This window comes from Typopeltis vanoorti, chromosome 5 (genome assembly GCF_054136105.1).
Source record: "Typopeltis vanoorti isolate ZY-2024b chromosome 5, IOZ_Tvanoo_1.0, whole genome shotgun sequence".
NCBI classification, from domain to species: domain Eukaryota; kingdom Metazoa; phylum Arthropoda; class Arachnida; order Uropygi; family Thelyphonidae; genus Typopeltis; species Typopeltis vanoorti.
Window position 1 is genome coordinate 127,768,589 of NC_143553.1, and position 21,088 is coordinate 127,789,676.

Here is a 21,088-nt window from a genome sequence, read left to right on the forward strand (position 1 = left end):
TCTTATAGAAACCCTTCAGTAATTTGAATGTCTCAATCATATCACCCCTCTTCCACCTATCAACCAATATCTGCAACCCATAAATCTTCAACCTGTTCTCATAAGATTCATTTCATAGGCCTGCTTCATCTTGGTCACTTGCCTCTGGATCCTCTCTACCTCCTCCCCATTAGGAAGAAACTCTGATGGGGAGGAACAATAACTTGCTTGTCTCTGCTCGTCAAAGTATTCTTCAGTAACCAAGTGATTCGATGAGCTGATTTAGCCACATTTGCAACTAGCGCCCTAAACTTCAACTCCCTATCCACCAACATCCCCAAAATCCCTGGCTTTGTTAATCTCCTGGAGTACAGTTCCACCAATGTGGTATACTGCTGCTAATCTTTTCACCCCAAAATGCATAACCTTACACTTTCCCACATCCATTCTTCTTAGCCTAGTCCCCAATCTATCCAAATCATCTTGCAAAATTTTGACATCATGTGCATTCACTATTGTTCTACCCAACTTTGCATCATCAGCAAACAAATGAATAGTTCTCTCAGATCCTTTCCGATATCATTAATGAACAAATTAAATAGTAGTGGTCCAAGAATAGAACCCTGTGGCACACCACTAGTCACAGGCTGTCTTTTGGAATCTACTCCTGAATAAACTACTCTCTGATATCTCTGTCAACCACCCTCCTATCCATCTCACCAACCCTATATCCATCCCCATATGTTGCAGTTTGCTGATTAGAATTCCATGTGGTATCCTGTCAAAGACCTTAGCAAGGTCCAGCAGTATGACTGTAAACCCATTACCCTTATCCATCTCAGTCGTCACTGTGTTATAAAACGTGAGCAAGTTAGTGAGGCATGATCTACCCTTCACAAAACCATGCTGTTCCCCAAACAGTTCCGGGCATTGACTAGAACACCAATCTGCAAAAACATTGAGAATTGAGGTTCACAACATGGATTTCCATGGTAGGACCACAATGCAAGCCACACATTACCTGAACCAACATGCAACATCATCTACAGTGGTGGGATGGAAGCTTGGAAAGCTGTGTTGTGGTCACACAGTCTGGTAAAAGTGTGTAACCACAACTATATATAAGGGAAGGGCCACTACCCAGTCTGGGTAGTGGCCCTTCCCTTAATGCATAACATTATACATGTCTGCAAGGAGATGTGCTTTCCATTATGGGAGATACTAAGGCAAGTGATGAGAACTTATACCACCTTTACCATGAGTTGCCCCAGTCCTGAAAATACTTCAGGCGCAAACTTTGTTTGCTTACACTTGGATAAAGGATTAAACCAAATTTTTAATTGGTAGCATAGCCAAGTGGAAAAAACCTTCCATCAACGAGATTACTACTCCTAGCTACAGGATCCTTTGAATGCTACTAAATTAGATACTTATGTTACCATAAATACAAAATTAAAGAAAGTGCTGAGGTCCTTCTACATTACCCTAATCACAGCCATAAAATTCACCTTTTCATTATTATCAAGAACCACACAGCTTAAATATTAAATAATTATTTTTCCCCCACTCCTATGCACACACACACTTCATTTAATTCTAATAGTATTTTTTTTTTTTTATCATCATCATCATCATCATCATCAAATTCCTGCCATGTACCCTCAAGGGGTGTACAGGATATGACAGTACTACATGAAAAAATTACATCATTACTAACTTCCTATCCACAATTTTCCTCCAAATCAGTCTGTTACTTGTCAAGACTCCAACATTATCAGATCTTATATTTCTATCGTCTAAGGCACTTTGTACCGTATCAATCCACCTATATCTTGGTCTTCCTCTGGGTCGTTTTCCTGCCAACCTGGCAGAGAACACTTGTTTTGCTAATCTTTCCTCTCCCATTCTATTTAAGTGACCATACCATCTGAGATTAGCTCTGCTAACGCATTCCTGGATGCTGACAATGTCAAGTTCTTTCCTAATATCCTCATTTTTAATATGATATTGCCATTGATGCCATCTGTTCACGCCTCTAATCTTTCTCAGGACTCTCATATCTGCGGTCTCTAGTCTTTGGTCAAGTGTTTTACTTCTGACCCAGCTTTCAGATCCATAAGTTAAAATTGGTTTGAACACAGTCTTGTATACAGCTAATTTAGTGTTCCGACTAATTTCTTTCTTATTCCATATGAATTTATTCAATTGACTTCCCACCATACCAGCTTTGCTGATTCTGTTGTCTATTTCTATATTTAGTTTACCATCTTCAGTAAAAATTGTGCCTAAGTAGCTGAAATGTTTTACTTGTTCCACCGGTTCTCCATTCACAACACAGTTGACATTTTCAATGATTCTGCCTATTTTCATTGTCTTTGTCTTTTTATTGCTGACCTTCATACCATATCTATTACAACAGCTATTCAATTTAGTCAGAGAATCTTGCAGACTTGTAGCGGATTTATTTAGAACTATAACATCATCCGCATAAAGCAAAGAGCTGACATTAACATCTCCAATTTTGATATCAGGTTTAATACCACTTTCCTTCATAATGTGATCCATATAGATAATGAATAACAGAGGGGATAATGTACATCCTTGTCTCACACCAGATTTAACATTAAACCATCTTCCTGTACTTCCTTCAATTCTAACTGCTGACTCACAACTCAAATAAAGACTAAGTATTGCTTGATATAATGCCCCATTGACACCATATAACTGCAGCGTATTGAATAGCTTCTCTCTTGGCACCTTGTCATATGCCTTTTCCAAATCGACAAAACTTAAATACAGATCTTTGTTATATTCCCATGCTTTCTCGACTATTTGTCGTAAAGTGAAGATCTGATCCTGACAGCCTCTATTTGGCCTGAATCCAGCTTGTTCTTCACCAAGCTTTTCTTCCACAATTCTTCTCAACCGTTTCTCAAGTATACTTGCATAGATCTTGCCAGGAACACTCAGTAGGGAAATACCTCTGTAATTCTCACATTCAGTTTTATTTCCCTTTTTATATATGGGTACTATGAGAGCTCTACTCCAATCATCGGGAATTCGTCCCTCTGTCCAGGCTTTCTGAACTATGCAGTGCAGCCACTGTAAGACTCTTATACCACCATACTTCATCATTTCTGGTCGAATATCATCTACTCCTGCTGCCTTTCCACATTTCAAGCCTTTGATGGCTTTTTCTACTTCAAGTATGGATATGTATTCCTGACTGCATGCCTGGTCAGTGTTTTTTATCACTGTGCTGTCATCACTGCTTGTTTCATTTAGCAGTTTTTCAAAGTAATTACTCCATACTTCAAGGATATCTTTTTCTCCTGTTTTCATTTCACCTTTATCATCTCTAATTCCTTTTACAGCACTCTTTCCTCCATTCCTAAGCTTCTTCAACAACCTCCAGAATATTTTGCCACCTTCTTGATATTTATTTTCTATATTCTTGCCAAAGTCCTCCCATGACTTTTGTTTAGCTAGTTTTACACACTGTTTAGCTTTCTTACATTTGTCTCTGTATTCTGTAAGAGTAAAAGCTGACTTATTTGCCAGGAACTTTTGATATGCTTTCTTCTTTTCCTTCACTGCCTCTTTAACTTCCTGTGTCCACCAGGGAGTTCTGATTTTTTTATCCTTGCACACAACCTCACCACATGCCTCTCTGGCAGAATCAATCAATGTTTCCTTCAGAGTTTGCCACTGAATCTCCAAGGTTTGATTCCTGTTCTCAAACTCTTTCATTTTCTTTTCAATAATATTTCTGTATTTTAGTCTACAGTTCACATCTGAGAGCTGCTCAACTTTTATTCGCTTTAAAACTTTCTTACATGTTATTCTTTTCAATATGAAATTCAATTTTATCCTGCTCAAGACTAAATAGTGATCACTTCCAATTTCAAATCCTCTGTACACTCTGGTGTCCTGCACCAGGGAGAAAACATCACTATCAACAATAACATAGTCAATGAGACTTTTCTTATTCCTAGCCTCTTCTCTCCATGTGAATTTGTGCACATTTTTATGTTGGAACATGGTGTTAGTAATAACTAGTCCATGTCCTGAGCAGAAATCCAACAGATATTTGCCATTATTATTAGCTTTGCTCTTTTCTCCAAATTTTCCCAAAATATTTTTGTATGTCTCACAATCATTTCCTACTCTACTATTTAGATCCCCAACAAGGACCAACTTTTCCTTTTTCATTGTGTCAGTTGCTTTTTCTAAAGCCTCAAAAAATTCCTCCACTTCTACCTTAGTAGAACCTTCTGTGGGACCATAGGCACAAATAAGTCTCATTGTCCAGTTCCCCATTCTCATATTTGCCCACATTACTCTACTTGAGACTGCCTGCCATTCAAGAAGATTAGCCTCGTATTTTGTGTTGAATACTATGGCTACTCCTTCTTTTCCTTGATTGTCATTGCCTGAATATAACATTTTGTATTTATTGCTCAGAAAGATCTCACCAGTTTTGGTCTTTTTTGTTTCAGTCACCCCTATTATGTCGATCTGGTACTTATCTAATTCCTCAGCTAGCTCCATTTCTTTGCCATTCAGGCTTCTTACGTTGATAGTACCGATCTTTAACTCTGGTGATGTTGAGTTGGGGTTTGTTTTCAGATTTGTTCCAGTAGCTGACTTTTCGCTGTTCGCCCTGGTTCCCTGGCGAAAACAACGGGGGCCTTGTTTAACCGGGCGACGCCCCAGCCGGCATGAAATTTTGTCATGTTGTACCATCATTTTTTATTTTGGTTTAACCAATAAGAATACAATTTGGTCGGCTAAATCCCAAATTGCCAGCCCATCCTCGTTCGTTCAGTATCAAAGTAGATACCCAACAGGGTGCACCACGAGAAGGTGAGGATTGGACATTAGGTCAGAAGCCCTGGTCGGTTCTCCGCATTCCTTTAAAGGCTATGTGGAGGTCTCCTCTCAGTTATACAGCTTTGACCCTTAAGCACCCCCTTTTTTTTTTTTTTTTTTTTTTTTTTTTTTTTTATCAAATAATACTATTATGATCTAGCAAGCTTGCAATCGCATACAAGGAAAGATTCTATTCTCCATGCACCTTAATTTTTTTTTTTTTTTTAATTTCCAACTGTAATACACTGAACAATGGTTCACAATATGTTCCAAAATATCTGTACTTTAACTAGTCTTAGTTTATTAAGTATTCAACAGTGATTATGTGTAACTCTATTCTAATAGAGATATTGTCAGATGCTATACTTCAGTCTTGTAAAGCCCTTTGAACTGCTTGATTTGGTTTGGTTAAGGGTTTAGTGGTTCAAGGACAGCTGAGGTCATGCTGCACCAATACAAATCACAGCAGTGCACAAGGTAATAATTACTTAGTAAATAAATAAATAAATAAAGGAACAGCATGAAAACAAGTATAGAAATGAGTGCATAAAAAACAAATGTAGAAAAGTGTACACACAAACAAGTGTAAAAAGGTGTAAAAAAGAAAGTGTAAAGAAGTTCATAAAAAAACAGATACAACCAAGTACTGAAAGCCTATATATACAATAAGAATGTTCTATAATAAAATTAATATATACAATATTTACATGATCTATATCAAGTAATAAATATTGATGTTCTATAAAAAGTTAAAAACAACAAAGCACTTGATGAATCTGATAAAATCTGCCTGAGTGAATAGGATTCAGATGGATTATGAGTATGACTAAAATAGTAACTGTACGCATTAATGAAATGAAGGCATTTGATTTTTTTTTTTCCCACACACCTAAGGTAGAAGAAACTATAAGAAAGAAATGACTTGTGTGGGCAGGCTCAAGAGTAGAGTATAACTAAAAAGTAAAAAGAGTACAAGTAAAAAGTAGAGTCAGGAGTAGAGGGAGTACAAATAACACTTGTAACACATACAAAGGAACAAAAGAAACAATACTCAAAGAAATATGTGGTTATGATGACTCTAAAGTCCTATCTAGGTAGTAAGCCCTCTATGGGCATAGACATAGAGGGCTCACTGGGATCTCTGACGATCAATGTTTCCCAAATTTTTGGAAGATTTTGCACCAGTACTTGTTTAAATTTGGTTGATTTCTAAGTGCTACTGCAGATTCCAAAAATAGTCTTTCTTTTCTAAATTTACTGTGATAGAGCATGGTGATTTCCTTCCAGAAGATCCTGTGAGTGATATCCAATATATGGCCTGCAAGACCAGATTGATCATAGTCGTGAGATGTAAGTTTGGTGTTCATCTTAACAGATAGTGGCTGATTTACCTGTCTGTCTAAAGTACACCAACTTGCAGGAACAGGGTACTTTATATACTCCAGGCACTGAGAGCAGGGAGCTGATCTTTGGTAGAACAGATAAGGGTAGCAAGTTTCCGCTGAAACTTAAAAGCTAGTTGTGCGGAGGTTGTACTTTTTTAAAGACCTAGCTATTTTTCTGATGTACCCTGGACATAGGGAATGGTGATGGCATTTCTGAAATTCTTCTGAAGGGGTGGCCAAGGATTGGGGGAAGGTTGATTATTTTTAATTCTGTAAGCACTGTAGCCACTGGATAGGAAGGTGCTATGTATATGGCTGAGTTCTGTTGAAAGAGAAGTTTTGCTGGAACAAAGATTGTAGGCTTTAGAGTTTTAATGATTCCATATTATTAGGACAGGTGATGGGAAAATTTGTGAATGTATCTGCCTGTGTGAGTTGGTTTTCTATATATGGTGAAGGAGAGGTTACCATTCAGAAGGCATGTCACTAAGATGTCTAGGAAGGATAAACTATTGTTATTTTCCTTTTTCATTAAAGTGGATACTTGGATGTGTACTACTGAGGTGACAGAGAAAGGAGTCTAATGTGTCTGGGCCTTGAAGCCAAACAGAGAATACATCATCTACATGTCTCAGCCAGATAGAAGGTTTGAGGGGAGCTGAGTCTATGACTCATTTTTCAAAGTTTTCAATGTAAAAATTGGCAAGGGGAGGTTAGACGGGGGAACTTATAGCAGTTCCTTCTATCTGTATGTAAATTTTGTTCCTCCAAAAAAATATAATAAAATAAATAAAATAAAAATAACCGGAATTGATGACAAAGGAAAAGAGATGTACAATATCAGAAGAAAAAATGTTTTTTTTAAGAGTGTTAACGTGTCATTCAAGGGAATATTGGAGAACAGTGAGGTGATTTCAAAGTTTACCAATATATCTGTATTATTTAAAGTTAGATTTTCAGCTGAGGTTTTAAAATGGGTAGAGGGGGTAAGAGAGTTTGCCAGCCATTTTGACAATTTGTGGCATGTAGCATCAGTGGCATCTACTGTATGAGGTGTCATTAAATCAACTGGATTGCCCTTTTCTGAATAGCATGCAGAATTTTTAGGAAGGTCTTAGGTGCACCACCCCAAACATGACACCAGTATACCAATGTTATTGGATTTTGGATCATCATCATCATCATCATCATCATCAAATTCCTGCCATGTACCCTCAAGGGGTGTACAGGATATGACAGTACTACATGAAAAAATTACATCATTACTAACTTCCTATCTACAATTTTCCTCCAAATCAGTCTGTTACTTGTCAAGACTCCAACATTATCAGATCTTATATTTCTATCGTCTAAGGCACTTTGTACCGTATCAATCCACCTATATCTTGGTCTTCCTCTGGGTCGTTTTCCTGCCAACCTGGCAGAGAACACTTGTTTAGCTAATCTTTCCTCTCCCATTCTATTTAAGTGACCATACCATCTGAGATTAGCTCTGCTAACGCATTCCTGGATGCTGACAATGTCAAGTTCTTTCCTAATATCCTCGTTTTTAATATGATATTGCCATTGATGCCATCTGTTCACGCCTCTAATCTTTCTCAGGACTCTCATATCTGCGGTCTCTAGTCTTTGGTCAAGTGTTTTACTTCTGACCCAGCTCTCAGATCCATAAGTTAAAATTGGTTTGAACACAGTCTTGTATACAGCTAATTTAGTGTTCCGACTAATTTCTTTCTTATTCCATATGAATTTATTCAATTGACTTCCCACGATACCAGCTTTGCTGATTCTGTTGTCTATTTCTATATTTAGTTTACCATCTTCAGTAAAAATTGTGCCTAAGTAGCTGAAATGTTTTACTTGTTCCACAGGTTTTCCATTCACAACACAGTTGACATTTTCAATGATTCTGCCTATTTTCATTGTCTTTGTCTTTTTATTGCTGACCTTCATACCATATCTATTACAACAGCTATTCAATTTAGTCAGAGAATCTTGCAGACTTGTAGCGGATTTATTTAGAAGTATAACATCATCCGCATAAAGCAAAGAGCTGACATTAACATCTCCAATTTTGATATCAGGTTTAATACCACATTCCTTCATAATGTGATCCATATAGATAATGAATAACAGAGGGGATAACGTACATCCTTGTCTCACACCAGATTTAACATTAAACCATCTTCCTGTACTTCCTTCAATTCTAACTGCAGACTCACAACTCAAATAAAGACTAAGTATTGCTTGATATAATGCCCCATTGACACCATATAACTGCAGCATATTGAATAGCTTCTCTCTTGGCACCTTGTCATATGCCTTTTCCAAATCGACAAAACTTAAATACAGATCTTTGTTATATTCCCATGCTTTCTCGACTATTTGTCGTAAAGTGAAGATCTGATCCTGACAGCCTCTATTTGGCCTGAATCCAGCTTGTTCTTCACCAAGCTTTTCTTCCACAATTCTTCTCAACCGTTTCTCAAGTATACTTGCATAGATCTTGCCAGGAACACCCAGTAGGGAAATACCTCTGTAATTCTCACATTCAGTTTTATTTCCCTTTTTATATATGGGTACTATGAGAGCTCTACTCCAATCATCGGGAATTCGTCCCTCTGTCCAGGCTTTCTGAACTATGCAGTGCAGCCACTGTAAGACTCTTATACCACCATACTTCAGCATTTCTGGTCGAATATCATCTACTCCTGCTGCCTTTCCACATTTCAAGCCTTTGATGGCTTTTTCTACTTCAAGTATGGATATGTATTCCTGACTGCATGCCTGGTCAGTGTTTTTTATCACTGTGCTGTCATCACTGCTTGTTTCATTTAGCAGTTTTTCAAAGTAATTACTCCATACTTCAAGGATATCTTTTTCTCCTGTTTTCATTTCACCTTTATCATCTCTAATTCCTTTTACAGCACTCTTTCCTCCATTCCTAAGCTTCTTCAACAATCTCCAGAATATTTTGCCACCTTCTTGATATTTATTTTCTATATTCTTGCCAAAGTCCTCCCATGACTTTTGTTTAGCTAGTTTTACACACTGTTTAGCTGAATTATTATTACATGACACCTAGGAGTCCAAAGACTCATCGAGGAAGGGCACCTACTCTACAACTCTCTGTCTCCATTACTACAATGAACCACAACTACCACCATCATCATCTACACCAACGCCATCTACTGCCCACCATGACCACCATTAGTATCTTTCACAGACAATCACAAACATCCATGCCCACGGTGGGATTCGAACCTGCAGCCTTTTGGTTGGAGGGTGGACATGCTAAACACTTGGCCAACCAGGCCAGCATAAACTGGATTCTTGGATGTATACTATTGAGGTGACAGAGAAAAGAGTCTAATGTGTCTGGGCCTTGAGGCCAAATAGAGAATACATCATCTACATATCTTAGCCAGATTTATACAGAGTAACTATTCACAAAAGAAGTACCATCTTCAGTGGAAAAGGATGTCAAATTTTTTAGGAGCTGATGATGCTATAGAAGTGATATGATTGTGCCAGGAAATGGTTGGAGTAAGAGTCAGTTTGAGAAGAGAGATTTGGTCTTGATTGTTGAGCTCAATGAGCATTATTAAAAGTAAGTGGAGAAAATCTGAGGTAATTTTTACAAAAAAATACCAAGCAAAACTGCATGTTGAAAGCAATGAAGTTTACTAGGTTGCTTTCACTCCAGTCAAGGATACTGTGGAGATAGGGTTCAGGGCACTTATTACAGATGATCTTGAAGCTTGAAATATTTGAGCATTGCAAGGCTTGTCATATGAATAGGATGAGTGGTGTGTGTGCAATCATCAGAAAAACTATGAAAAGGGTTTGCAGTCAATGAGAGCAGATTATTTATATAAATCAGGAAGAGGGTAGGTGAAATGACAGAGTCATGGACTCTGGCATTGACAGTCAAGTCTGGGGAGAGAACCATCCACCATTACATGTAGGGATCAATCTGAGAGAAAACTGGCGATTCATTTACACAAGGACAAAGGCAATCCAAATGATGGTAACTTGTTGAGAAGCCCTTGATACTAGACCCTATCAAAAGCCTCGGAGATATCAAGAGCAATGGCACAGGTTTATCTTCAAGCCTTTCCATGGAAAAGTTTGGAGAAAAACCTTTGTCCAAAGGTGTGTGATGTAGGCCAGGAGATCTCCTGTGGATCTAGAGTGGTGAAATCTATACTGGTGGTCATTAATTCTCAAGATGTTAACTGTTGTTAACCTTCTCCATTACTTTAGACAAAACTGTTGTGAGAGGTATAGGTTGATAGCTTGGTGGTAAATTTATCTCCTTTTTTTAACAAAGTGGTTGTGTATGAACTTTCTTACATGCTGAAGGATGGATGCCAGCTGAGTACAGTTTTAGTGTATATATATGATAGAGAGCAGGTGTTAGTTCAGGAGCACATCTCTTAAGCACAATGGGTGGGATTTCAACAAAACTGGCTGCCTTTGTGCTACCTAAGTTATTCAAGACGCTTCTTCTTCTGTCTTTCTGGCAGAAGATTCTTCTATCTTTCACAGGAGGGCATGAGAGAAATGTTCTAGGCAAGATAGGAAGTAATTTGCCATGGTCATCTATGTAGGGACTGGAAGAAGAGTGAAGCCAAGACATCAGTCTTATCTTTAGGTGATGTTATGATGGTGATGGAGATAGCAGAAATGGACAAAAGTTATGCCCAACAGCTTTGGCAAGGGACCAGAAGGCACAACTGCCAATGGCACAAGTAGCGGGTTTTCTACATTGATCCCTGTTGAATTTGCCCTTTTTTAAATTGCAGCTTTACAAGTGTTGCAGGCAACTGTGCAGGAAGCTGATGTTTTGGTCTCAAGACACTTGTGAAAGGCTATATGCTTTTCTTGGAGAGCCCTGGTACACTTCTTGGAGAACCATGGTTTAGATATGAGTCAGGAAATTTGAACAGAATGAAAAATGAAAGTTTCCATTTCAATATGGATTATTTCTGTAACAAGATCACAAGAGGTATCTGGATCTGAAAAATGAAAACAGTAGTCTGACAATGGAAAGGAGGAATAAAAGTCTATGTCTTTCTACTTGGCATTGTTGTAATGCTAGAATATGCAAGGTTGTGAATGGCTGAAGGAAGGATGTCCCACCTGAGCAGAGTATTTGGAAGGAGAACTAGTTAAGATGAGATTCACCTCTTCACTCACCCAACCACTAGAGTGCTGATAAGTAAAGAGAATTAAAATGTGAATGATGGTTAGTCTGGTACCACAGAATTCACAATAGGGATGTCATCACTCTTCAACAACAAGGAGTTTTCAAGATGACTAGGAGATATGTGGAGCTGAGCAAGAACAACTTCCACTTTACAATACTTGTGTAGACTATGTCAAAATTTGATTTCACGTTTGATCTCATGGAGCTTGCTGTTGGACTCTCGATTCCACGATGACTACAACTGGGATAAAAGTTTGTCTTACAAAGGAACAGGAAGACAAGTGAAAGCTTCAAAGAGGAACTGGCCTAGATGCAGTATATATGGCCTCATTTCCTTTTTTTTTATATGTGGCTCCCACCTATGAACCTGTAGTGCATTTGTACCATGGAGAGGTTAAGGATTTTTTTTTTTTTTTCTATTTTTGGTTGATTTTATATATATATATATATATATATATATATATATATATATATATATATATATTATTTATTTTATTTATTTTATTTTTTTTTTGCATTTTTATTTATTTACATAATTCTGAAAAGACTGCTCTAGAGAACAAACATGGAACAACTTTTTTCAAGTCACTTCAGACCTCCAATAAGTAAGTGATCTCACATCAGATAACAAAATTCATCTCCTACCTAAAGATAATCACAAATATCCAAGTCCATGGCAGGATTCTAATCTGCAGCCTGTTGGTTGGAGAGGATGTGATAAGCGCTTGGCTCACCAGGCCAACTCCGCCTTAATCTCAATATGGCTTGGGATCCAACATAAGCACATGTCCAAATGTAGTTTTCAAAGATGAGAGAAGCCAAGCTCGATACGAGAGAGAGAGAGCTCGAGATGTTTCTGCAGATCTGGAATTATTGCCTGTAGAGAGTTTGTGAATCTGTATATATAATATTAGCACCTTTAGATAGGTTTGCAGTCTTATGTAGGCGAGCTATATTGCATACATTTCAGCAGCGAAGTTGTTATATCCAAGTGCAATCTGAGTAGATATGTAGTGGGAACCCAACCAAGGGAACCCACTATAACTCTGATATTGAACATCTGTGTAAACAGGCACAAAATCAGAGTATTTCTTTCTATGGAAAGATATTCTGGTAGGCAACAGGAGAAGTAGAATGTTTAGGAGTAGAATAGCCTGTAGAAATAAAAGATGCATGGTGGTATATATATGAATGCCACAACAAAGTATATCTGATGGCATCTGTGCTATAAAGTCTACCCTAATATGTAGAGCTTCTAAGAGTGCTTGTGTTCACAAACCTTGGTATGGAACAATATGGCAGTGTGAGTGTTGTACAGATTTTCAAACTGTGGGCAAAAAATAGTTGGCCACATGGGATGGTCTGGGAAGGAGTTATTTTGGTAGCATCTAAAAGACAACTACTGAAATCAAAGCAACAAGGGTGGTTCATTTGACTTGACGTAGAGACTAGGGATCAGTGAAATTTGAAATGCTCCAGCTGCAATTCTTATGGCTTGATGGTAGACAGGTCCAACAATCACAATGTGCTCTCTCTCATAGAAGCATTGAATCAGGCCCAATAATCAAGTTCCAAATATAATCAATGCGTGATACAAACAGAGCAAAAAACACTGGTCATTTTAAAGCACTTATCTCACAACTGGCATATGTAAGAGAGAAATTGAAGTTTCTTGTCAGATATAAGCCCAAAGAACTTGGCTTTTGGTGCAATTGGAATTAAAGTTTGTCCTAGTCTGAGTTCTGGAGTGGTATAAAGACCACATGTATTGGAAAAATGAAAGCAAATTGTTTCTGCTGGGAAAATCTGATCCATTTAAGAGTACCCAATTTTGAAAGATGGCTAACAGCATACTGCAGCTGTCTTTCTATAATTCTCATATTACATGAATGACAGATGATAAAGTCGTCCACATAGAGGGCATTACTTACAATTGGATGGAATTATTCATAGGCTTGTTGCAAAAAAGCATGACCTTTAAAACTGAACCTGGCAAGATGCCCTCCTCTTGGGTATACAGCCAGAACAGCATGGTTCCCACTCAGACTTGGAAGATTCTATTGGATAAAAGGTCTTGATAAAAAGAGGGAGGGTTCCTCTGAGATCAAAGTTGTGTAGGTTTTTCAATATTCAAAATCTCCAAGCAGCATCATATGTTTGTTTTATATAAAAAAAAATTGATACTACGTAGTGCTTGCATTTTAGGAAGATATCCCTAATGGATGATTCCAGATGTACTAATGATCATTTGTTGAGTGATGTTTTCAGAAGTCACATGTTCTGGAGAAAAAGTTCCAGAAACAATAAAAGACAAAACTTTAACCATTTTTTCCAGAATCTTACACAAGCAGCTAGTCAGAGCAACTGGTCAATAGTTTATTAGGATTTTGGATCCCTGGCTTAGGAAAGGCAATAATAATTGCCTTTTGCCAGATATCCAGAAACACATTCTCATAGAAAATTCTGTTGAACAGGTACAGCAGTTGAGTATCATTTAAGCAAAGCAGCTTTAATTTCTGGTTTTGTGAATGGCATGTTGCATTCTTCTGTAGTGCTCAAAGAAAACTGAATTTGTTTGTTTTTCTGCTTTGCATATTTGAGCAAGGAACTCCAGAGGATAAGAAGATATTGCTGATATTTTGGAAAAAATATCCATAAGAGTAAAAGAATGCTGTTGGGTCAGCAATGGTACATCTATTATGTTCAAGGGTGGAAAGTGGGTATGTGGTATAGCTGCACTTCATTTTCAGATTTTATCCCAAGCTTCTTTGCTATTGGTTACTCTTGTTATAGAAGGTATGTACTAAATCTAGGATTCCACTGGCTCTGATGGAAGATGCATCTTGGTCAGGTACATTTGAAAACAATGAGGTTTTGTTGTTATTGTTGTGGAATATCTGTGGAAGATACTCCAAGTTTTTTTTCTAAAAAACTTTCTTGGTTTGTGTGCAATCAGTATTCTACCATGGTTTAGGGAAAAGTGGAAAAGGACTAGATGTTTTAGGAACTGCAGTTCTGGTAGCTTGTGTAATAAACTCTCTCATCACTGATGGAAGATGAGCTGACTGTTGGAGCATCAAATTCTCCTAAGGAAGAGAAGGTGAACCAGTAAGCTTGCTCAATTTTTCATTGAGTTGTATTGGACGAGTTGTATTTCCTACAACTCGTCCTCTTGTTTGGGATGGACATATGAGTTAAGTTTCTATTGCACTTTGTTTACAGTTGCCTTTTCATTATAAGAGAGTTTTCCACTAGATGTTGTTGCTTTTGTAGTATATAGCCTCTTCACCTCTTGACAGGAGTTGCTCTGCTCAGTACTAATTTTTTGCATCCCCCCTTTTCATCCTTCCATCTTTGTCATGCTTAGGAATAGGCTGGTGATCTCATCTCTCTCTCTCTCTCTCTCTCACAAGTGGGACATTTCAGTAATTTGCACACTGTTTTCTCATGATCTTTAATGCCACATTGGTCACAGATGGCAGAGCCATGATTAGGAGTCTGAGAATGACCATACTTCTGGCATTTTAAACAGTACAAATGGTTTGGGATGTAGGGCCTAACTGGGCAGAGATGAGATAACCTGCCTTCAAAGATGTTTGGTGATTTTGATATGTTGAATGTAAGGTTTATATAACTGGGAAGAACCAGGTGCCTATACCTACATATGAGAATTCTCATGGATGTCACTTGGTCTTTTAATTCAGAGCAGATCACCTCATTGGGAACAAGAGAAGATCCATTTCTAAAGATGTTACATCCTTAAAAAAGTTTAATATTTCAAGAGGGATGACTGTGATTAGTATTCCAACAACAAATGTTGCATAGATTAGTTTTTCAGATTGTGTTGCTGCTTCAGTAAGAATGATTCCTAAATGGAATTTCCTAACTGATTTTGGAGATCCTGCCAAATCCCTTCTGGATGAAGAATTTTTCCACTTGGAAAAATGTCACCGAAGATTGGGTTGCAGATTCCAATGGTTTCTGGACATGGTTGGGGCTTGGTGAAGACCCTGATAGACACAAGGATCAAAAATTATTCATTCTTAGGAGGAAGTTGGCTCAGCACCAGAGCTCCCCACCCACCAGAGCCAAGCACATACCCACTCTCCAGAAAGCAAGCAATGACTGCGCTAAGGAATGGAACACCAGGGCTACCTCAAATGCCATACCAGCACCATGGTCTGGATGAAAGAGACTTAGTGCAACACCATTCACCCTTGCAGACAAGCTCACTAGCCAGTTGATTCTTGCTGGCCATCCACACCTGTTTTGATGAATCAGAGACCAAAGTAGAGCAAGACTATCAGAATCTGTGGATGTCCACAGTTTGCACTACACAGCAAACATAGCAGTAAAGCATTGGATCTCAGTGATGATATTCTGGAAGACAGGATAGTTAAAAAAGACTCAAGAGAAGTAGAGCAACAAAAATAAAAAAAATAAAAAATAAAATAAAATAAAATGACCAGTAATACGATCACTAGAAGGTCTCTCTCCATGTGAGGCACCTCTTCACCATGAAGAAGTGCTTCATGGTGAAGAGGTGCCTGGAGAGACCCCATTAACTGCATCAAAACATTATAAAAACCAAACTGACCAGTAATACGAATGAAAAATGACCAGTAATATGATCACTAGAAGGCCTCCACCATTTAGAGGCACAACTAACTGCATTATGAAGGATTTTTTTCCTTGAACAATAGCTTTACAGTGAATTTTAGTCATGATTTTCATTTACACTAAAAATGAAACAAACAGTTATGATCTGCACTGAATTTTAGTTATGATATTTTCACTACTACATTTTAAAAAGATAAAAGTTCTATATTCAGTATTTCAATATGCCATCATAGAGCTTCTACTACAGTTGCTCTGCCTAGCTCCTGTTCTTCTCCCACTGTAAATGGACACTACTGAAGAATACGGATTCAGGCACTCCAACAAAGTTTGTCACTTCTTGCAAAAGTTCTACTTAGGAATTCAATTTCATTTTGGATTGCTTTCGTGAAGAAGAGAGATAAATATTAAAAGAGAATAAAAAAAAAATCAGCTTCAAAAAATGTTTTCTATGTTAACTACATTTTAAGTTTTGTTAGCAATCTAATTTATATTACCAAAGTTCATTTATGGATTTTTTTTTTAATTTTAAACAAACAGATTATACTCACCATTACATATTTATTAGTTGAGGTCAACAGTGTTTTTGATAAGAGACTGATTACCCAGGATAGTGTACCTTCTGTGGTTGCAGAATATGATGTTGCTTTCTGTTTATCATATGGTCGGACCATAGCATGAATTAAAGGCTGGCTGTGATGAAACTGGTCATACAAACCAGAATCTAAAAAACTGCTAGTTTTATCCTTAGTTAGGGCTATTAATGGATCATGGTATGAGTGGTCAATTGGAAAGAATAATTTTGGGACAAGCCTGAATAAAATAGGAAAACAGTTTTGCTAAACATACAAAAAAAAAATAATAATAATAATAATAATATTAACATAAATGTCATTCAAGATTATTCTTAAACTAAACACACTGGACAAAAAATTATGGAATGCAAACTTTATTTCTTAATATGGAGTTATATCACCACCTGCTTTAATTACAGCTTGGATTTTTTTTGGCATTCTGTCAATATGACTCATTATCACATGCATATCAAGCTTATTCCACGTCATGCTTAAAAGATCCCTTAATTCTGCCAAATTTGTAGGTTGTTGATGTTTTTTTTATGGTCCTTTCTAACATGTCCCAGATTTTTCAATAACATTCAGATCAGGTGAACTAGCTAACCAAATGAGGCTTTCTCATATTCTGCTAACCAATCCAGCACAATTCTAGCTCAATGGACATGAGAGTTATCATCTTGAAACTCAGGATCCACTTTGTGTCTTTTCATTCCAAAAACTGGACAAATGGCAATACTTCATTATTTAAAAGTGTCAGATAATCCACAGATTTCATGCAACTGGACATGTCAACGAATGGGCCAACTCCAGAACTTGAAATACAACCCCAAAACATGACGCTGCCACCTCCTTTTTTGCACAGCTCTTTGAACACACTTGGGGTTAAATGCTCTCCATCCTTCTGCATGACCCTGGAGCAGCTTCAATAGAACACAAACAGAATCTGGATTCGTCAGACCATATTATTCATCTTTGCCAGTGATGATGCTGTTTTGTCCAAGCAAGATGATTTTTCTTCTAGACAGTTGTTAACTTACGCTGCATCTGGACAACACAACTGAAAATGCCTAACCCATGCAGTTCTCTCTGTAGTGTTCATTCTGAAACTGGCTTACTGGATCCAGCATTGTACTGTTCAAACAGTTCTTGATGAGTCTGGAAACATTCAGCTATTGCTAGTCATCCCAAATGCCTATGATTCCAATTTGCCATCAAAGAGCTTCTACTAGAATTGCTCCACCTACGGTGATAGCTTCCATACTTCTTCTTCCACTGTAAATGGAATACTTCAGACTGTGGATTCAGACACTCCAACAAACTTCACCATCTCTTGCATGTAATGTCCATGGTCTCAGCTGAAAACAATGCCGTCCTTTTGCCACTCGGTAATGTCACTTTTATGATGGTTGTACCAGAGTACAGAATGCGACAGATGCATTAAACACACACACCTCAGACATCCACAATTATATTCCAGCAGTTTTACTCTATCAATATGTACGACCTTTTACTTTCATCAACTTTAAAATTATGTACATGAAACATGTTTCAATCAGTATTCGATAATTTTAAATTTTTGTCTGGTGTGTTTATGCATAAAGTCAACTACTACATGACAAACTTGTAAGGACTACAGAACTTTTCGTTAGTAGGTTACAGTGAGTTTTGTCTATAATAATTCCACATCCAATAATATAATAAACTTTTTGTTAGAGTTTAAGGATTGTCTGTTATAATCAAACTTTTTGCTTAAGTAGAAAAATAAAGTAATACTATTTTTAAATACCACTGTTTTAATATACAAATAAATGAAATATATGTTACACATACACACACAAATTTAAATATAGACTTTCTAAATCAGCATTGAAGCTTCTCTTGCCTAATATGCCAAAACACACAAGAAAGAAAATCATTAGCAATCACACATGACAAAAAAAAATTTACTCCTCTCCCTAAACACACACTACTCATTTGTTTTGTTTTGTGTGTATACACACTGCTTAGAAAGAAGTCGAAAGACATCATAGTGTGATGAACAAACAGTCATGATGCCTATCTTAATAAAATGTAGGACCTCCTTTTGCTGTGATGACTGAGCACTCCTACAGGACATGATTTCCACAAGGTACAATTGTGATCAATAGGAATTTTGAAACATTCTTCCTGTAGGTATGTAATGAGGTCCTGCACTATTGTGGGGCAGACATCTCTTGACCTCACCCAACATTCCAGTTCATCCCACAAATGTCCAATAGGGTTGAGATCAGGACTCTGTGGAGGACAGTCAAGTGTGATGGTATTCAAGTCCAAAAACCATGCAGTTACAAGCAGCCTTATAACATGATGAATTGTCTTGCTGAAAGACACAATGGTTAGTTCTGTAGAAATGCCTTAAAGTAGGAAGCATTGCATTGTTCAGAAACCTATCAGAGTTCAATGTTCATGGAACCATAAACAGAAGTCTGAGGCCAAACCATGAAAAACAGGATCACAGTATCACATGGCCACTGCCAAATTTTACAGTTGTGGTTATGCAATCTGTTAAGAGACGCTCACTAGGCATCTATATATGCTCTTTGCACCACTGAAAATGATGTTGCATGTTGGTTCGGGTAATGTGGGGAAACCCATGTTATGAGCCTTGGTTCTGAATATTTTTTGTGCAGATTTGTGTGTCAGTCAGTGCCCGAAACTCCGCATTCAATGTGCCAGCCAACTAATAGTGGAATTTACATTTTATCCTTTGTGGCACCCTATGGTCATGTTTGATGAGTGTGGTAGGGTGTCCACTGGAAGTAGCACTTGCAGTTGACTCCCTTCACTTCTGTCTCAGTATAGTATTACTGATTGTTGGCCTGTAATTGCCCAATTTGTCAACAATTTGATGAACAGATAGGCCTGCAACACGGATTTCTACCACAATGCATCTTTCAAACTCTGTCAATTTCCTTCTTGCAGCCATTTCACTTGGACAAAGTTGCACTCACTTGGGAGCAACATAATCCTCCAATTTATACCATCTAAAAACACGTCACACTTCAAAGAAAATAAGCCAAAAGGCTATTTTACCGGTGAATAAAATAAAACAGGATTTAACATCTCCCTCTTAATTACAAGTGACACTTGTTACATGATGCACCTTGCTCATGGGGGATGTTCATTAATTTCTTTCCAAGCAGAGAGAGAGAAAGAGAGAGTGTGTGTGTAGTGTAATAAAGGAATTATATTTTATTCATTATTTTTTTCCAATTCAAAAGAATATTCAACAGTTAAGATATTAGCAAGTTGTCTATTAATTAATCGTATACTGATCACTTAGCAACATGAGAAAAAACTACTGTTGCCATGGGAACATGAAAGCATTATATAATGGCTGTCTTAGTTCTTTTATTTTTTATTTACTGCTAGATTTCATGGAAGCAAGACATCACATTGTATTTTATGGAGGCATGACTTTATTATTATTATTATTATCCTAAGATCCCATGGAGTCAATGACTCATCTCATATCCATCTCCATTAATAAACAAAACACTGTTCACACATATATATTACTGTTTTCATTTTAGGTTGTAATATCAAAAATATGAAGTGTAATCAAGGAGGTAAAACATTGAAGAGTTCAGATTGGTAATTTTTCAGTTATTACAAAAAAAAAAAAAAAAAAAAAAAAATTATATTGAAAATTCTGTTTAGTCAGTACAAAATCAGGAACTTCTTATTAGGTGTTTTGTCCAACTACTTTGTCAGATTTTTTAATGCTACTGGAATACATATTTAGTCATTTTTTTTTATGTGACTCCAAATTACAAAATGTTGTAAGCCTATAGTGCATTAGTACCATGAATGTGCTAAGGGTTTTTTTTCTATTTTTAATAATTTAAAAATTTTCTTTTTTGTATTTTTTACATAGCCTGGAAACCCTTTTCTAGAAACCAAGAATGAAACTTTTTCAATCCACTTGAGACTTCCATTATATAAGCATGGAAGTGTTCTCACAATGAGTGATGAAATTCATCTCCCACCTAAGACATACAGAAACATCCATGCTAACGATGGGATTCGAAACAACAGCTTGTTGATTGGATAGTGGATACACAACCAGGCCAGCATACATTTTCTTCATTTATCACACACTTTCTTTAAAACAATGTAAGTGCATGCTATAAAAGGAATAATTTTCAAGAACATGCCAGATAAAGCATCATTCCACTTACTGTTTTATATGCCTGTTTTATATGGCATCTATATGATCTTTGATCACACACTGTTCATAAAGAATTTTGTTAAAAGTGTTATGAAAGTTAATTAGGTTCTTTTTTTTTTTTTAGTGCAGAGAATTTAAAAGATGGAACTTGCTTTTTAACTAGTGTGCCAATGGACTCTGTTATAATATTACTTTCAAAAAATGTATATGCTACTGCAATATCAACATGTGATCAAGT

General features: G+C 37.0%; 1 protein-coding gene across 1 annotated transcript in view; it reads right to left on the bottom strand.

Moving 5' to 3' along the window:
- Positions 1-21,088, bottom strand: part of htt (huntingtin) — a 1,164,033-nt gene that overhangs the window by 769,208 nt on the left and 373,737 nt on the right. Inside the window, exon 16 of the mRNA XM_090393484.1 lies at positions 16,617-16,878. Within this exon, the coding sequence (XP_090249610.1) occupies positions 16,617-16,878 (262 nt within the window). The remainder of the gene's footprint in view (positions 1-16,616; positions 16,879-21,088) is intronic.